Genomic DNA, 19,939 nt, shown 5'->3' on the forward strand with positions numbered 1-19,939 from the left:
TCATTTTAAAAGATACTGTTCGTTGATCAGCCCGACCACTCCTAGTCTGTTTTTTTTCAACTTCTTTTGTTGGCTTTTGTGGGAAGCAGACGGTACATTCCCTATGCACCAGATGATTCCCCCCCCCCATGCATGTAGCTTTCCTCAGCTTGTTAAAGGGGATGGCAATATTCACGATTTACATAATAAAGAGATATGAAAGCTGTATCTGGTTTGATAAATTTTGTTCATAACCTCTGGGAGAAGATTCTAATCAACTTTACAGAACATATCAAATGAGTAGTTTCAAAAACAATTCTCATACTTAAAAATGCCTGATGTCATGAAGCTGCAGGGGGTGTTATATTTTGAAGCTTGTATCTGCTGTGGAAATAAAAAACATGATTTAACATGAACTTAATGAAGATGGTTCTTCATTTGTCCTTCTGGTGCAATAGTAGATAAGAGTATGTTTCACTGAAAGGAAACATCTCAACTTATGTGAAACAGCACTAGTTTTTAAATAATTATAAGAGCAGGAGCCAGGGTCAGACTGGTACACCTACAGATGTATGTATAGTTGGCATCTGTCAATCTGTTTGTTTATTCTACAGATAGCCCTAATGGGATAGAAGGGAAGTGGTAGAGTTTCAGCTTTTCCTATCTCCCTGTGGAGTGAGCTTAAGGATTTACTGAAGCAGTATAAGAACAATTCATTAATTGGGCTAACTGAGCCTGGAAACTTGCCAGGTTGCTTTTGTGATCCAATTATTTAACCTTCTTTTACCTTGTCAAATGCTGACTGCTGGCAGATGAAGCAAATAACGGCTTAAAGCCAGGCAGCTCAATATTTAAAGAGGACCAGCTCTCTTGTCTTTCAACGTACATGCACAGTTTACAGGTGTGGATTTGTGCAGAACAGAATAACCTGGAATGCATAGACTTACCTCATCCTTGCTGTACTGCATACTTCATTCACCTTGGCTTTTTTTTAGTTTGTAAAATGTAAGTGGTGCCTCTGTCTAGCAACTCCTTTGAAACTTTGAGGTGAAATGGTGATATATAAATGTGTCAGAATAGAATTTTCTCATTCTAACATTTAGCATTGCTTTGCCAATAGCAAAATTCCTAATGGCTTGATCTGACTAAACTTAGGCCAAGATAAAGCACACTAGGCAATTAATGATATTGTAAAATAGTCCCATTGTGTAATTGTGCACAAGGTGGCAAACTTAGTCTTCTGCTACTAACATATTGGTAAAATTACTTCCCTTTCTGTCATTAAGATACCTGCAATTAGCTAGGCAATATTTGTCTAGTTTCTAGAACTTGATGTTTCAGTGATTTCATTGTGTACGCAAAGATTTAATGAAACTGTGTACATTTAAGTAGTTGTGTGTCTCCACGTTCCTACTTCTGTATGCAGGCAAGTTTTGTACTTTGATAACTTAAATTCTGTCAAAGGGATGAAAGTCCTGCTGCAAATTAGGAATTACCCATAACATATATGTTCAGTGAAGTTGTGCTGAACTTCTAATACTGCTTAAAAGGCATCTTGATGCTCTCAGTATGTTTAAAATGGGATCTTCAAAATAGAATTTCTTACAGGTTAGTCAAACGTATCACCATACGGAATGACCAGATGTCACTTATTTCCATTTTAAACAGATTCGTATAATATGAAAGATTATAATCAAGATGTATTCACACTTCACTATGCAGACTAAATTAAGGCATCAATCGATAGCCCTTACTTCAGAAAATACCAATGATTCAGGATAAAGTACTTCTGTTTGAAGACTTTGCAAACTTACAGGTATAAGGAAGTGTTCTTTTCTGGATATTAAAGATAAAGCTTCACCTGCTTCTCATGCAGCTACAGTTTTCTATGCTTTTCAAAGAACATGAACATAAGCTTAGCTGTGGCTGAAATACTGTGCTATAGAATGAGTCTTGGAATGAAAGTATGTTGTATAGAGGAGAAAAAAAAATGGGACTTTTCACTAGGAATTGCATGCCAGAATGGACTTCAGGTTACATGACAACTTAAAAGTGTTTCTTTATAGCTGTGATTGCAAAGCATGAGTTTTATAGAAGAGCAAGCAATTGGAAACAGCTGTACTTGCCACTCTTTAACAAAAAAAAAAAACCACCTAAACCACTGAGTTTAGCAGTATAACTAATCTGTATACAGTCATTTATTTCAGTATAAAGTTCAGTAACGATGGAAATACAGCTTGTAAGACAATTTTTGGAAAAGAATCAAAGGTTAGGATTGAAGTGGGAAAAATATGAGTAGCTGAAAGTGTAGAACCGAGACTACTTAACTGACTACTTATTTACAGACAGTTGTGAGATGTCCTGCTGGTTTATCAGCGCACTATTAATAATTCAGCTACTAGGGAAAGAATCCAGTGGTAAACTTCTGTTTTGCCCAGGAAAAAATGGTGGTTCCTCAGCTGGCAGAAAAAGGAGAAAAAAAAAAACCCCAAACCATGGTTTACGGAAGAGCTGTGTTGATGTGGATCCAGTTTGGAACCAGTTTGTTTTATAAGTGCAGCGATTTCCAGATAGGGGTAAGTGATGGTTCTGGAAGACTTCCCCCCGCTGCCCCCCCACCCCCCTTTGATTATGAGATTTAAACAGCACAGACCTACCAGAGACCATATCTCAGGGATGGCAGCAAGTGTTGGCTTCTGCATAGTTTGGAGGGCCAAAACCATTTCTTTAATTGCAAGTAATTATTTTCAACTTCTAGTTCCTTTATCACCTGTTGATCAGTTTGGCTTTTGCCTGATTTATACAAAAAAGTGTGGTATCTGGGAGAAGAATGTGTAGCAGGTAACCAAAGCTTGTAATGGCTACTAGTAGTAGGTTTGGGAGAGTTGTTCCAGTTTTTTTAGGTTTAAGTGGTGATAAAAACTTGTGAGTTAGTAAGAATGATTGTGAACTGTCACTTGGCAGAATCTGTTGATGACACACCTGCATGTAGCCCAGCTTGAAGCTCATGGCTGTGTATATGGAGAAAATATATCCCTAAACCACTTCCAGTTTTCTTAAGAGTATTTAATTTCTTCAAGTTTTTCTTAACCTTCCACCTTCCTTTCCAATATTTCTGCAGTTTCTCTTTAAGGATTTGCTTTCTGATGTTTGGTTCATCTTCAGGGATTTTCTTCAAGGTCACGTTTCAACCTTGAACTACTTGCAACTGTCAGATGCCATGCTCATATGAGGCATGTCTGCAGCCTTGGAAGGGAACATGTCTTTTCAAATGTTAGCTAGGTCAACCCTTTAAGCGTATTTAAATAGTGAGTGTAAGCTGTATGATGATCTTCTGGAAAAGTTCACAAAACTTTATGTGGACAATAAAGTTTTGGTGTTGGTGGTTGTTTTTGTTTTGGCTTTTTGTTCTTGTTTTTCTCTCAAGCCGATAAGACCTCAGTCAACTTTGTCAGCTCTGCCCTTTAATCCCAGTGAGACGTGTGACCTCCCAATGTCTCTTGCTTTCCTTCCTTTGCTGGATAGTGTGGCAAGTACTCATGCACATGAGATCATAATCTTCTAACTCTGGGGTTAGCCCTCTCATCCAGAAGTTTAGCAATCCCAGAGTGAAGGCTTAACAGAACATTTCTTCTTCACTGCTACTGGTGCAGTGGGCTTGGCGACATGAGGGCTTGTCCATCAGCCCCTTTATCGGGGGTTGCAATTGTGTGGGTTTCACCTTCTTCGAAAGAAAATGCTGGATTTTGGAAATGCCCTCATAATATGTGATATTGAGACTTTAATTTCAATTAAGTGGCGACCTTGGCAGGCTTTCTCATGACTTGGTCTTTGGTTTGGTATCAGGTGTTAACAGGAGAACAGCTGTTTGGTAAGGTACTGACCTTGCCTTTTTGCTGGATTTTGAATGCCACAGCACAAAGATGCCTGCTGAGGGAGTTCAGCATCCAGGAGAGCTGCTCTTCCTCTTCCTCAAGGCCCTGTTTGTGACTACAAGTTTAGGCATAAATGCAATCATCCTGATGTATTTCAGCTCCACACCCTGTTCTTTTTCAGGGTATCAGCAACCGGTATTGACTACCTGGGTGCTGTAACAAATGACATACCTTGGAGTTTGAAAGCTGGGTAACAAGATGTGTGATATTGCTTGAGGTATATCATATATGACTAAGGATATAAATCTGACTTACCATAATGACTCAGCATTCATTTCAGGAATTACATGTGGCTACTGCTGTGCATCTCCCCCTTGATGAACAGCTTTTATCCTACTGTCATGCTTTCTCCATTTTCAGTCTTTTACATGTTGATTACTGTTAGCAAGGTCTTTCTGAAGCCTGCTGATCTACTGTAAATGCATCTTGCTGAAAAGATAAATGTGTTCCTAGGAGTGTGGATTTTTTTTTTTTTTTCAGTTTCTGCTTATTGCAGTTCTCAGAGCTATATTTGAGAGAACAGCATCCTTGAGATTTTGTAATAGGGATTGTTGTTTAGATGGTTTTGTCGTCCTTATTACAGGATGGATGCACCAATTGCTAGGTATTACTTGCCTGTATTGGTTTCAAGCCTTTGAGTAGTAAGCATCCTTAAGGAACTTTCTCCCTGTTGATGTTGGGTATGATTTCTCATTGGCACTCTGAGGCTGTATCAAGAATGTTTAAGCTTGCAATGCACATGCATGATATGACTCAGAAGCTCGTGATCTCTGTGGTCTTCACGCTCAAATAGCTGTTATTCCAGAGCTTTGCCCTCTTAGCATGGGAGAGGAACAATCCATTGACAGTTCTGTTGTCATCAGCCTTTGTACTGGTGGGGTCTCTCTTCCTATGTGCTTCCATTATCAGCAATTTCCTTGAGACTGATTGGCATGTGATTTACTCTGGAGGACAGGTAACATGAGAAACTGAGCCATTTCTTCTCCTGGCTGCATGGTTCAGTGTCCCTCGGCACCAGCTTTTGATTCTCCAGCTGTTGCACCTAGTGTTACTGGCTTTCCTTATTGTTGTCTCTCATCGTAGTTCTTAGAAATGCCTTGATTATTTTTGCTTTCGCAGTGGACAAAAATCACAGATGTCAGTGTAATTTTTTGTTGTTTCTGACTTTGAAGTAAGTCAAGATCATGTAGCAATGCAGTGTTCCTTTTACAATACTTTTAGGACCATACAAAATAAAGTTTGGTGAGTTGTTTCACTTAAAAATACTTACCAAGCAAGTCTAAGAGGTAGAATTAGAAATTATGACTGCTGAATTGATTCTTCCATCTCCACCAACCCTTCAAATACAGTGACAACCTGTCCCCAGAAACACTGGAGATTTACTTTAAATTTTTCCACAGGTGACTTCTGAGTTATGTTTTAGACTGGCAACTTGTCTGCCTTTTCAAACCATTCAAGAACCACCTCTTCAGGCAGAAGCCAGTGTTCACATCCTTGACTTTCTCTTTATACTGAAGGAACTGGCAAAAGTTTCTGCAGTGATTCATTAATAGTTGATATACCTGAGACTGTGACTGTGCTCACCAGTGGCCAAACAGTGGAATCCTTAAAGGTTTCATGTTACAGATATATTAGATCTTATTTTTTTCATGAACTTTTAATGCACAGTTATCTCATTTAGAAATGTCTCTGTTCTTGACCTCTGCAAATTGGTGACCTGGAGCCATTCCCTATCTTCAGCAAGTACTAGGCTCTCACGGAGCCATCCTCAGCTGTATGCTACACAAGAGTCATCTTGCAGAGAGTGTTTACATGCTGGACTCTTGAGACCTGTTGCCAGCACGGTGTGGTGCGTGGTTCTTAGAGCTGTTCCCAGTGAAAATTTAAGTGCAAACTACTGTTTAAGGACTGGAGAAGTTGCTCACTTCATAGCAAGCTCACCTTTCCATGAGCTGTTCGGTGTCTGTCTGCATCTAGCTCATCTTCCCTTCCCCATCAGTAGCCTTCAAGACGACTCAGTGCAGGGATACAAATCTACAAAGGAGCTGGAACAGCACTGGATGGCCTCTGCCCTGTATGTTCATGCGCTGAAGAGGAGAGGCTGCTTCACTTGTGGGTGTTCTTGGGTGAGCAAGAAAATAATGTTCTGTTAGGCACACTGTATTTATTTATGAACCTCCTAGCTCACAAATGCCCAATTCCTAGTTAAAAAAAAGCTTTTTCTAAGCATTGTTATCCAATCCGAAGAGCTACCATAAAATACTTGAGATTACAAAGTCAGGATTTTGCAGTATGAGGATTTTGCAATGCAATGAGGCATGGCAGCTGTACCTAGGCAGTAAAGCATGTGCTTGTTTCCTATTCTTGTGTTTTCTGAAGAGCATTGAAGCACTTACTTAGTGTTCACCACCTACTTTTCAGAATTGAAAATAAGCTCATTGAAATTTTTGAACCCAGCAAGTGGATAGCCAATGAAAAATAATTAATGAAAACCCAATAAAATGCAGGTAATTTTTATTTAGTTAATTTGGCAATTAGATTCTGTTAGCTATAGTGCTAACATTGTGAAATAAAAACATGCCTGGGTAGATTTGGGGTAACTACATGACAGATTTTTTTGTGCACTAATTAAGAAAATAATTTTTATAGATCATTTTAAGAAACGCCAACGCTTTCATCTCTCTCTAGATTAATTTTCTTGGAGCTTCTGACATATTTTACGATATGTCAGATATTCCAGGAAGAGAACTAATGGCTCAACCCAGTGTCTAGCTTTATCCAGGCTTCCCAGCTGGTTTGCTGGGACTGAGGAACCTCATATTGCTTTTGTGTAATCTAATAACTAGGGAGAAAGTGAGGCTAAATGACAGCAGCTGTGGCCCCGACATACCAGATGTGGCTAAGCGGCTCTGTTTGGAAGAGGTGAGGGATCACAAAGAACCCCAAATGATGGGTTAATCCCACTGAGGCTCTGAGGGTGAGAGGGTGCGGAGCAATTGTCAGGAGGAATCCACCCCCAAGCTTTTGAGAAAGGAACAAAGAAAAGCTTTGCTGATCAGCAAAGTCTGACTTGCCAGTGGGGCTGGAAAAGTCGACAGAGATGCTTCTGACTTTAGACTTTTCTTAAGCCGATTCAAGAAAAATTCTTCAAGTTAGCATTCCAGCAAAATCAAAGAATTTCGAAATGCAACGAGATGCCAAAGTTTGAGATGCTCTGGTTTAAATGAGACTCTCTTTTCCACCCTGTCTTTTGATCTGCTGCTTCCATGGCATACCTCTTCAGTTGGGTGGTACCTGGCAAGGTGGCTGATCTGCGCAGAGGTTTGATTTAAGGATTACTTGAATCATCTATGGAGCCGTGAAAATTACTGTCCTCACTGAAGTTCCGGTATGGCAAATTTGTGTTATGTACAGCATTTGTCACTTAAAGAACTTGCTAAGATTGCTTTAGTCTTCCAACTTACTTATGTTTTAAGATAAAGTGCTCTTTCTGCTAGTGCTTCTTGACTGTTTTTGTTGGGGGGGGTGTCGTTGGTTTTCTTCTGAAAACGATGTGTCTTTTTTGGTATCCTTTTTCTTTCTTTGTTGAAATGACTTACTTAAAGAGTGTAATTTGTCATTTTGATCAGCTATTCCCAGGCACACAAATCTGCTTGGGCATTTGTTGGCTTTATTTTGTTTTGATTTCATTCTTGTTTTGATATAATTATGTAACATACATATTACGTTATACATACATATTTTTTCTGCAAAAAAAATTTCTGCTCGAGAAAAATGGTTACCAAAGCATTTCTGTCTTGTGTCCAAACTTTATATGAAATATTTACACAGGTTTGAGTAAAAACTGACAAATTCTGTTTGCAGGTATTTCAAACTACCTGCAATGATTGAAGCACTCCAGGATTTGCTTTTTTTTTCTTGCCTATTTTGAACAGTGTCTTCAAGCTCTCCTTGCTTGTTTTGGCATACTCTCAGTAACTTTAAATGATGCATATTCACTTAATTGCGGGAGGGGGATGGTAGAATGAAGTGACTTTGTTTCTGTTAGCAGTATCCACTGATGGAAGAGGGAGGTGGATGTTTGAGGAAATGTGTTTAAAGCACATACTGCTATGGACAGTGCTGGACAAAAAACCAAAATCAACCCTTATGTATTAAGGCAAATACCCGAGAAACATTTTAAAATACAGAGTAAGAACTTTTCTGTGTAAAATCTGACTGTGAGGAAAAGGGGTTCTTGCATACCCAAGCCATGCCACTCATCTGGTTGAATTAAAAATGACTGTTACTAGTAACATATAATCTTATATATAGTTTTATATATATTCCCAAAGGGAATGAATCCCACGTAAATCATGCTCTGTCTTTCTCCGGATTGCTGTCATAACTCTTGATTCTGCTGGTTGTCTGCAGAAAACTGGTAAGGATAAAGACAAATACCCAGCAAAGTCCCAGGTCTGGGACATGTTGTCACCTCTTACTGCACACCTGACGACTGAGGTCAGAGAGGCCTTAGAAATAGCACGGGCTAGTATTCTTGGAGTTCTGTCAAATGCAAGACCTAAATCCATGCAAGCACCAAGCGTGCTAAGACTCACAAAACTTTTTTTTTAATTTTTTTACACTCCTCTTACGGTTTCCGGGTATTAAGTTTCAGGTTTGGCAGAAGGCAAATGGCCAGAGGAAGGCTGTTTTACTTAATCCATATATATGTAATTCATGCCTTTTTTTTTTCTTCTCCCTAGTTTGCTTTGATATGCTCTTTCACCAATATGTTGCTGGAAGAATGTGCTTGAAGCAAAGATCTAAATGTAAAATTTTACTTCTGTGCTCTAATTAAAGTCAAGATAATTATCTGCCTACATTTCTAAAATCCACCTTCTACTTGAGTATGTTTTCAAAAATATAATCAGATATTTTAAATCTCTTTAATCTTGGTTATATTTCATGCTGTTGTGATGCATTTGCCAGGTATGGAGGGATAAAAGCCCACTTTCTTAGTGAAACTGCATAGTATCTCACCATCTTTAAGCAAGTGTGAATTTTGGGAGATGGGAGTGGTTTTAAGTTACTCAGGAGCACTGTTTTCATGTCTATGCTGAGATCTAGAAAATGGACAAAGCTCATAAAATTTTGGTGGGGTCTGGGGTTTTTTATTCTTATATTAAGCTTACTGCTGGTTTTGCATGAAGCCACCTTGTTCTGGTGGTAGAATCATGGAAGTACAGATTCTGAAATGTCTCAAAAACTTATTTTGGGTTTCTATAGAAGTTTTCCTTTTATTCTAGTCTGCATGAAAACACATGTCACATTTTACTGGTGGAGTCTGCAGTATAGGTTTAAAACAGGATATCAGATGACAACTGTGAATAAAACTAGTGCTAGAAGGAGATTATCACCTCCTAGAATTTGAAAGCAGAGACTGATGTGCTGTACAGTGCAGGGTGGACAACATGTTCTAGAGTTTGAAAGGCAGTACAGAGGTGTTCTAGAGGATGGTCTTTGAAGCTCTGGTATATTGAGCATTTCTGTTGCCCCAGAAGGGTGTGGAGACAGGATTGTCAGCTTCATTGGCTTCTATGCTGCAAATCTTTTGTGCTGCATTCTGCATTATGGCAAACATCTCCAGAACCATGTTCAACACAGGTGCTGCAGACAAAAACACTATTCCTCTGTCATATACCTCCAAGACACTCATTTTCATATGTGCACAGATTAGCGCTGCATGGGTGGTATGTATATGGCCATGAATTTCTCTGACATGCCCAGGTCTTTGTTGCTAATGTGACTGATTCAAAGTTAGCGAATTTAATCATAAGTATTATGAAAATGAGAAGGCTTATTTAAAAACTGTTCAAAACAATATGAATTTATTTCTTCCTTTCTTTAGGAGACATCACTCAGAAAGGATATGAAAAGAAAAGAGCAAAGCTGTTAGCACGGTACATACCGCTAATTCAAGGTAAGAGACTGCATATAAATTACACCTTTTGTGCTAAATCTGTGAAAATGTGTAATGGAAAAGTGCTCGCTAGGTAGAATAGATGAATTAATAGCATTTGATTGACATGGCAACTAACCAGTAGTGGAAGATGGCTATTATAGAGAAGTGCCAACAAGAGAAAAGTCTTATGTGTTTTTTTTAACATTTTATGTGAAATGTTAAATGGTAACATTTTTGTCAGCAAACTTTAGTTTGAAAACTGCATTCAAGACTTTAAGATAACTCTAAAAATGAGTGAAGTTATTCCTGAAAGCGAGTTGGCCAGTTTCATTAAACAAAAACACTCACTAGTCGTCACTCTCATTCTTTAGTGTGCTTTTTTTGCACATGCCCTCTGCTGCCCCCCCTCTTTGAAATACTGACTTTTTATTATAAACTATTACTTCTTAAGCTGCTTATTATCAGACTTCATCTTCAATGGCCAAAACCTAAATGCCCAACTCTATTTATTTATTTTTATATTAGGGCACTTAAATCACTCAGGGTTACAGCTGTTGTGCTGCAATTGAGCTTTGGTCTTGTATAATAACCATAGGCCAGTTCTTCTATAGCTTGAGAGATTCCGGTTGAGATAAGGGAAAATGTGAAGATAACCGAGATGAGTGGAACTGATAATAAGACACTGTAGATAGGTCAGAGAAAAAGAATAACAGATATTATTTTACAATGTTAGTATTACTCTTTCAGATCAGAGAACAGAGGGATTAATGCTGTGATTTTGGTTCTGTTTTGATTCTGATCTTTACAGAAGTTACTGATTTGAAGGAGGAATGGGCATCTCTAGCCAGTTTTGTGCAAATTGTTCAGCTACATGATACTCTCTTTTGCTTTTTGAAATCTTGATGCAGTGACCCCTGTGGCTCTTCATAGCAGGACAGACAAAAGTTTTATTCTCATGAGTTCTGCTGACTGCCAAGTTGTGGTTTTAGAAAAAGTTTTACGGTGTGTATTTGGCATTGAACAGTTAGAATGTGATCTGGTGCCTCATTATGGGGTTTCTTAGCACAGGTTTGTTGTTGTGGGGTTTTTTGTTTGTTTTTTTAAGAAAACTGTAGCTTTTCCCTTAGCAAATTTATAATACTCTGTAGACACACAGGACCTAACTCATCTCTATAAAATGGCTCATTCCTTGAATAGAAGCAGTTTGGATTTTTTTGATAAATACTGCAGTCAGCAGCAAGCTCTAGCTTCACCTGCCACAGTTTCTCCTCACAAGAAATGTTCTGTCAATGAACTCTGTCTACTAGAAAGTCATGTCTTTGGATTTCTGTCTCTTGTTTTAATCTCTCATAACCATTGATTTACTCTGCCTTCTCTCTTTTCTATTGATAGTGGGGTTTGGCTTTTGTTTGGGTTTTTTTTTTCCTCTCAACCATTAAACTGAAAGGCTGTTTATTCAAGTGTAGCTTAGGAAAGTATAGCACTTTGTCTTCCATACTTTTTAAAGTAAGTTTTAAAGCTAGGATGCAGTGCAAAGCACCATTGTTCCCCTTTTCTGTGTGAATACTGCTGGCCCTGTGTCATATTCTATCTGTTGGGGTTTTAGAAGCAACACTGACTCCTGTGCAGGGTTTCCAGGGATGTTAAACTGATTAAATTCAGTTATCTGCCCTAGAAGCCTGCTGTGATATCTGTATAATTTCCAAGGGTGTTTTCTAATATCCTTTTAGGTAACCTGCTCATTCAGGAACTCACTCAGCTGAAGCGCTGTATGAAACTACAGAATTGACTTGTTAGACAGCTTTGGAAGGAAAAAAAAAAAAAGTCAGAAAAGTACATTAATGGCACTTTTTCAGAATTGGTTTCACTAAAGCTTCTCTTTCAAACTTGAGGTGTTCAGGAGAGTTTCATTCAGTAGAAGTGACTTCATATAATCTAGGTTAACATTTTAACATCCTGGACAATAATCGTAAGAAACCATGTCCTAAGGAGATGGCAATGCAATTCAGTGATCTCCTAGTTTGTCTGTTGTCTGGTGTTAGGCTCAACTAAGAATCCTAGGTACCTTTAGATTTCCAGCTGCTTTAGAATTTCTCCTTGTTCAGCTAGGTTTTCCCTAATTTTAAGGAGTGGTCAAATATTAGCAGATCCTATGGTTTGTCCTACTTGCTTGATACCACATTTTCTAAGTAATAGCAGATTACCTGATTTGTCTACCACTTCTGCCTAGCTTAGCATTAAGATGACAGGAATCTAGCTTTAATAAGCTAAAAAGAGAGTGAGTGGGCTGTCTGCCTCTGAGCATAAAGAATGGTACTCTGGCAAAAAGACAAAGTTTGCTTAAAACCCTAAGCTAACTAATTATTTCAGTTTCCTGACACATGTTCCATTAACCCAGTTCTAGCTTGGAATTTTGTTAATTGGCACAGCTTCAGCATGGCTCAGATTAATGTGTGAAATCCCAGTGGCTTTGAGCCTGCAGTAATTTTTTATCATTAACAATTTGATCGCGGGATTTTTTGTAACGTCCTTTGTTCAGTGGCATTCCTGATAGGATTCGTTAGGTTTCCCATTATCCATCAAGTTTTTGCAGATTGATGGATGCCAGCATTTTAGATTTGAAGAGTTCTTAGTCTGTGATTTGACCATCCCCAGGACCAATAAATTGTGTGTTTCTAAAGCTGATTTGGTCATCATTTCTTTCCCAAGTATATGCGTTGTCATCTTTTCTTTCTTGGTCTACGAGGTAAAGACTGCTGACCAGTTAATTTTATCTCATGTTCATCAGTACTTACTTGAATTTCACAAAACCTGATGTCTTCCTCATAGTGCATCAATACCTAGCTCTACTTGTTTTGTTATGAAACTTTAGCTGATAGTGCAATTCTGCTGATCTGTAAGGTTTTTAAAAAAATGTAGGGTGGGCAGTGAAAGCACTGAGTAAGAAATAGAATTCCTGGTGAGAGGCAGGAAAGTAGAAAAAGGAGTAATGGGAAAATTGTTTGAAATGAAAGGTTTTGATTACTGTAAGTTTATGAAATTATTAGTGAACTCAAGATAGGACTGCATGTTGTTGTGGTACTTATAAAGAAGGAAAAAGTGGTAGCACAGGTTTGGAAGCAACTGTGGAAAGAAATTGCTTAAATTGAGGGGAGAAGGTGACTGTTCTGTGAATCTGCTGTAGGTTCTCCAACTTAGACTTGATTGTGGGCAGGGTTTTCTGTGATTTTGGAGTAAGTGATTCTTCTGTCTTGTTAGAAATTGGGAACAGATATCTGTAATCACAGTGTTCAGATTTACGTGGGTAGTTGTTCTTTTAATAAATATTTATGAATAAGCAAGTTGTATGATCTTTGTATCTTAAAGCATACTCATAAGATTTGAGTTCTGGAAGTTTAACTTTTCATGTTGTACCTCATCAGCTGCCACGTAAAGACTAATCATATGACAACTCCTGCTCTTTCAGTGCTATGTAAAATGGATTGGATTAAGTTTCTACTGCACTCTGTAGCTGAATCTTTGAGGAACCAAATAATTTTACAGAATTAAATAACCCCATAGAGGGCTTGGTGAATAGAAAAAGACAGAAGTGGCTGTAAAGCTTATTTTCAATTAACATAAAATTAAGTAGAACATGTTAGTATTCGGGAGTCACGTTCTTGTAGGCTCTGTTTTGCATTCTAAAATTCTCAACCTGCAGTTATAAAGAGTTAGCGGACATGTTAGATTTCACTTAGGAACCATAAAACTATATAGTTATGGGGAAATACTAATTAAAATTTGTTATCTTTCACGAATCCAACCAAATGCACTGTGCAAAAGTAAAAACAAGTGTTGAGTAATAGCAAGCCTTAACAGTAATCATTCAGTAATCAGTTTCTTCAGTTAACCTCTGCACCCAAATTTCAGATAAAACTCTGTGGAAATAATAAATTATGTCTGTAGGCAATCTGGCATGCTGTTAGGTAGAGCTGCTGAGTGATGGATAACATCAGACACATGGCAAAAATCCATTTTGAATGTGGATAGAGCTTGAGTGTAAAAAGATTCAGAAATAACATGATAAAATGAGCAGTGTTCCCAGTAAAATTTGGTAACTTGCATCCTGGAGTGTACTGTTCTGATAGGGATCAAACACTGTACTCCCTTCTCCCTTTTTTTCCTTGTAGCCAACATTCATTGTCATTTTTCTGTTCAATTTCAGGAAACTTTTGGTGGCTAAAGGAACTGTTTCTTTCTAGAATCACTTTATATTCGCAGATGTGGGGTACATCTCAGAATGAGAAACAATACCAGGGATGATGACAACTCCAAAAGCCTCATTATAAGCAATCTCAGAGCTATGCTTGGGAGAGCAGGTAACTTCTACCTGTGAAGTTACATTTGTCATTGGAGCATTAAAAAATTCATGTCACAAAGTGGAATGTCATGAGCTGATTGTTGAATGTGAAATAAATAAAATTTCTTCTCTGCACTCAAGTGGTATGTTGGTAACTGTAGATTTCTTTTTAGTGGTTGCCATGCCACTACCTGAATTTTGCTGATACTCCAGACACTTGAAACCATTTCAGAGCTATTTTAACCAAAGGGGAAGATGAAATACGAACCTCGGAAGTTCTGACAGCAACTAGTCAGTCACTTGAAGGTAGTCTGTGTTCCCTTTTGTTAAATAGAAATTACCCTGGAACCATCTTCTGTGGATGTGGTAACTTTCTGCTCACCTACCTGTTGTTTCTTTAAAAAAAACGAGTATTTTCTGTAGTTTTAAAAGCTTGGCCAGTGTAGCTGTTTTATTTTTATATATATATAAAAAACAGATACACTGTTTTATATATAAAATATAATATATATATATATATAATTTAGATATATAATAACGGCTATATAGCACTATATATATTTATTTTTTAATTACCTGTGTTTTACTTGTTTTCTTCCTATCTCTTGAATGTTTCAGGAGTCAGATTTTCCTGGTCTAAATATGCTTTCAGTTGAGAAAACTCAATGCTAGCATTTGACGCCAGCTGTTACTGTGTAGATTAGTTGTCAAATGCCAGTGGAATCAGACCAGTGCCTTGAGCATCTGTATTCCATTGAGGTACACCTTCTATACTGGTACTGGATTTGTAGATTGACCACTGTGCTCATTCATAAGCTCAGGACCTCTTAAACATTCTGGTGATCTTAAAGATTCAAGAACAGTTCCAAGCCAAAGCAGAAGAAATGAGATAAAATCAAACATGAAAAATACATGGGTTGATTTGCATCTAATCCTGAGATGACGGAAGAGGCCTCTATGGACTTGAAGGTAATTGCTTCAGCTTGAGGCTGTACTTCTACAGTCAGTAGTGGCTCTGCACTGAATCATCCAATAATATGGAGTTGTTCTGCATCAGCTACATGACTGTAATTAGCCACAGCACATAATAGTCTGTTCCTGTTAGCTTTCTTATGTCAAGTCTGATTTGGTAGATATTAGAAACAAATTTTGTACAAGAAGAAACAATCAGTGCCAATTAAAACTTACCATTTCACTCCTGCTGCCTCTTCAGATGTGAAATGTCTCTTCAGCCATCAGCTTTCACATAAAGGTTCCAAATGTCTATCTTCATCTTGGGCAAATAAATTTTTAAGATTGTTGCTTTTATAGCTTTATTGTGAAAGAAAATATGAGTGGTACATTAACTATAGTGCAAATGCCACTGCTGCTTATCTATTAGTGACAATATAACACATATAAAGAAAACAAAAATGTAGAGATTGTAAATACTAAGCCAGACATGCTTCTACTTTATAAACCTGAAAAAACACACATTTGTCATTGTCCTCTGAGAGCTGTTATTTACAGGACATGGTGTGTTTGTCAACTGTAAGTACTAGTCCAGGTTAATGGTAGTTTTGAGAAAGTTCACCCAAGTCAAATCCGGCTGTCGTGGTTTAACCTCAGCCGGCAACTAGGCACCACACAACTTCTTGCTCACTCCTTCCTCCCCCAGCTGTGGGATGAGGAGGAGAATCAGGAGGGGGGAGGGAAGTAAAACTCATGCATTGAGATAAGAGCAGTTTAATAATTGAAATAAAATAATAATAATTGTAATGAAAAGGAAGATAACAAAAGGAGAGAGATAAAACCCCAAAAAGACAAGCAGTGCCCAACACAATTGCTCACCACCCGCTGACCAATGCCCAATTAGTTCCTGAGCAGTGACCTGCCCCTCCCGGCCAACTCCCCCTGGTTATATACTGAGCATGACATCCTATGGTATGGAATATCCCTTTGGCTAGTTCAGGTCAGCTGTCCTGGCCATGCTCCCTGCCAGCTTCTTGTGCACCTGCTTGCTGGCAGAGCATGGGAAACTGAAAAATGCTTAACTTAGTTGTTGCTAAGTAGCACTTATCCTAAGAATTCAGTGTGTTATCAACATTATTCTCTTACTAAATCCAAAATACAGCACTGTACCAGCTACTAGGAAGAAAATTACCTCTGTCCGAGCTGAAACCAGGACGCTGTGGCATAAAGTATGATCTGCTAAACCCAAGGTGTTTAGGTCAAGCTCCTTATATTACTGTCAAAAAAAAAAAAAAGCTGTTACCACATGAAGCATCTCATCTCCTTTCTTGAGAACTAACATCGGCTTGCTGTCTTGGAATTTTCCTGTGGTGGATTAAATTTAGAGACTTTCGTGTCTCCAGTGTACTTTTTCATAGAGTCGTAGTGTAACTAATGAGATCAAAAATCCCTGAATGGTCTGTCATTAACAAAAACCCAAACCCCTGTATGGCAGGAAATCATAGGTTATTTTGTTGACTTAAAAGCAATGCTAAATGTTGCATTTTATAAATATCAAGTAGCCTGAGCACATAGCTTCTTTTTAATACAGCAAAACTTTGCTTCTGAGTATCACGAAATCCAATGGTCATTCAGTGGTATCAGTTAAGCCAACTTTTCATAGCTGGCTCATTCATTGGAGACAACTTAAAGCATACAGCAACATCTTTCACTTCTTTTACTAATGCTGTCGTATATTTAAGTTGGAGAATAATTAAGGTGAAATAGTCTTAAAGGAAACAAGCTGATCATATATTTTTTTTTATTAAAACACATGGTTCTTTGGATTTTTTTAAAGTAATGACAAGTGATTTCAGCTTGTTCATTCATAGATCTCTAAGGAGCTCTTTGAGGCCTAAAACAGAAATGCTATTCAGTCGTTGTCCTTTACTTGTTTGTATGTTCCCAAGAGCTGGTATTTTCTACTGGATTGACATCTTTATAAGTGAGGGCTTTATAAAGGCAGTTTGAAATTTTAAAGCACCATGAGTATCATTAGTGGTAGTATTGCTCATGAGCCATATAGTACAAGGAGATTTTGCCATCAGGGATTTTGTAAGCAGAGAAATGTTCTGCTAGCTGGTATGTCTGGTAAAAGTGAAGTACCTGCAGATGCACAGGAATTGTATGATAAAAGAATCATATCTGAAATCAAGTGGTTTTTTTCTCCTTTCCTTGTCTTCTTCAGAATCATAGAACGGTTTGGGTTTGAAGGGACCTTGAAGACCATCTAGTTCCAACCCCCCTGCCATGGGCACGGACACCTTCCACTAGATGAGGTTGCTCAAAGCCCCATCCAACCTGGCTTTGAACACTTCCAGCGATGGGCCATCCACAGCCTCTTGGGGCAACCTGTTCCAGTGCTTCACCACCCTCACTGTGAAGAATTTTTTCCTTATATCTAATCTAAATCTATCCTCTTTCAGTTTAAAACTGTTACCCCTCATCCTATCACTGTACTCCCTGATAAGGAGTCCCTCCCCATCTTTCCTGTAGGCCCCCTTTAAGTGCTGGAAGGCCGCTATAAGGTCTCCCTGGAGCCTTCTCTTCTCCGGGCTGAACAACCTCAACTCTCTCATCCTGTCCTCGTAGGAATGGTGCTCCAGCCCCCTGATCATCTTTGTGGCCCTCCTCTGGACTTGCTCCAACAGGTCCACGTCCTTCTTATGTTGGGGGCCCCAGAGCTGGATGCAGTACTCCAGGTGGGGTCTCACCAGAGCGGAGTAGAGGGGGAGAATCACCTCCCTTGACCTGCTAGCCACACTTCTTTTGATGCAGCCCAGGTTGCAATTGGCTTTCTGGGCTTTGTCCCAGCTATTACTGGTTCCAATTAAAGGCACTGTATTTCTGCATAAATTTTGATATGATTTGGTTTGCAGTTTCCTCTGCTCCAGTTTTATCACTTAGGGCTTTCCTTCGTTTGGGTCATTAAGCCCAAAAAATACTAAAAAGCATGTAAGGTGTTACTCCTTTTTCTCATGTTATTCTTTAAAACAAACTGAATTTGACTTTAAGGCACAGTCAAAAGGAAGGGGGATTTATGTGCAAGCAGATCAGGGGAAGAGCTTATTCTTCAATATAAACAGGGTTACGTAAGCTGGATGACTGCCCCAAATAATCATACTGCAAAACTCCTCAAAATATTTGCAGAAGGGTGTGGTAATGGCAAATATGAATTAGTTAGTTTAACAGCTGAGAGGTTTGACAAAGGGCTTGTCGTAAGCAAACCTCCAGTTAGGAGTACCAGCCAACTTTTCTAGCTCCTTTCGAGTTTTCCCCTCTGCTTAAACTTAGTAACTATATCCTGACCAGTGCCTTGTGTACCGTCTAAGCAAGGAAAGCAACCATAAAATTCCAGTTCCTTTCCATTTGATGTGTTGTGCTGAGCAGGAGATTGGTGTTGAGTATTAGCTGAGGGAATTCTGCTCTGAACATGTGCAGGTGCTACTTCATCTGTCCTATGTTAGTGTATTTCTGCTGAAATTCCCTCTGGAGAAGTTGAGATGCAAGATTGGAACGGGAAACTGTCCTATATGGGTGTTTCTGGCTTTTGCCTGTAGTACAAGTCCCTCTTCTCCATCATTTCCTAGGTGGTGGTACTGTGGGAGCATTAGTTTTGGTAAAACAGCCTGGGGGAGACTGGGGGGGGGGGGGGGGGGGGGGGCGAGCAGGGAAAGGTACAAGAGAGAAACGGGAGGCTCGCTGAAAGGGAAACGACAACTGTATTGTAAAGGAAAATCATATTTTGTGTGAATGGAAGGGGAGGAGACATTCAAAAGCGATGTCTCTAAAACAAAAGTCAAGACTGTCATCTAATTTGTGAGATGAAGCTAGGTGGTAGTGTCTGCCACGAGTGTTAATTTTGCTTCCTTACACTTGTAGATGCTTTGTTGCTTACTGTGCTGTTGCTTATTCTTCCAAAAGCTTATCAGTTTCAGTTAACTGGAAACGTTTTTTTTGTTCCACAGTTTTCTCGGGCACGTGTTGTCTCCATCTCCTGGTGTAATTCCATATCTTTTACCAGGAATGATTATGCTACCATGAAGGTGCAGGTCTTAAGCTTCCTTTCTAAACAGCTCAGGTTGTAACTCCAAAACCTGTTTCCTACCTTACTGGTGTCTACACGAACTATTACTGCTGGTTCATCTCCAATATTTTGCAAGACTGTGTTGCAGATATGTTGTGAGAACTTTTCACCTTTACACCCAGGTGGCAAGTCATCACACAGCCCTCTCTGATACTGTCAACTCTAGACAGTTGGTTCATGGTGGAAACACCTAACACAGTAGTTCCCTTTTTCTTGCCCCTAGAGAGGTATCTATCAATACAAAAGTAAATCTGGCCATCTTATCGAGCAGACACATGGAATAATTTCTCTGCGTTAGGTTGCTGCTGTCTTGCATGGAAACGTTTCTCCTCCATTAGGGCTGCTAATACGGAAACAGGATTTCTCTGTGATACCCCTGAATTATCTTGCTCAACCTCTTTCTCTCTTCAGTGACCAAGTTAACTTGGGTGTGTCAATGAAACTTGTCTCCCTGAGGTTTCTGTTTATTTTGGTGAACTAGATCTGAAGTCTGAGGACCTTTGGCCAACTGTGCCATGCATGCTCCTAAGAATGTGTGCATCTACCTTCTTGCCTCATGATGGTTGTTTTCTTAGTATCCTGATTTCTTACTGATCTTTTTGCAGTGCTAATGGTTATTTTTCTGGTGCTGCTTTACAGAACAATCTGTGTAAATGATTTCACTA

General features: G+C 38.9%; 1 protein-coding gene across 5 annotated transcripts in view; it reads left to right on the plus strand.

The window, feature by feature from the left end:
• Positions 1–19,939, plus strand: part of DIP2A (disco interacting protein 2 homolog A) — a 130,409-nt gene that overhangs the window by 29,833 nt on the left and 80,637 nt on the right. For all 5 annotated transcript variants that reach the window (XR_011324457.1, XM_069782267.1, XM_069782268.1 and 2 more), the window contains exon 2: positions 9,805–9,876. Coding sequence is in view for 4 of the 5 variants with exons in the window: in XM_069782267.1 (XP_069638368.1) it covers positions 9,805–9,876 (72 nt within the window). In the remaining variant the exon portion in view is untranslated. The remainder of the gene's footprint in view (positions 1–9,804; positions 9,877–19,939) is intronic.

Source organism: Haliaeetus albicilla, chromosome 4, assembly GCF_947461875.1.
Source record: "Haliaeetus albicilla chromosome 4, bHalAlb1.1, whole genome shotgun sequence".
In the NCBI taxonomy this organism is placed as follows: domain Eukaryota; kingdom Metazoa; phylum Chordata; class Aves; order Accipitriformes; family Accipitridae; genus Haliaeetus; species Haliaeetus albicilla.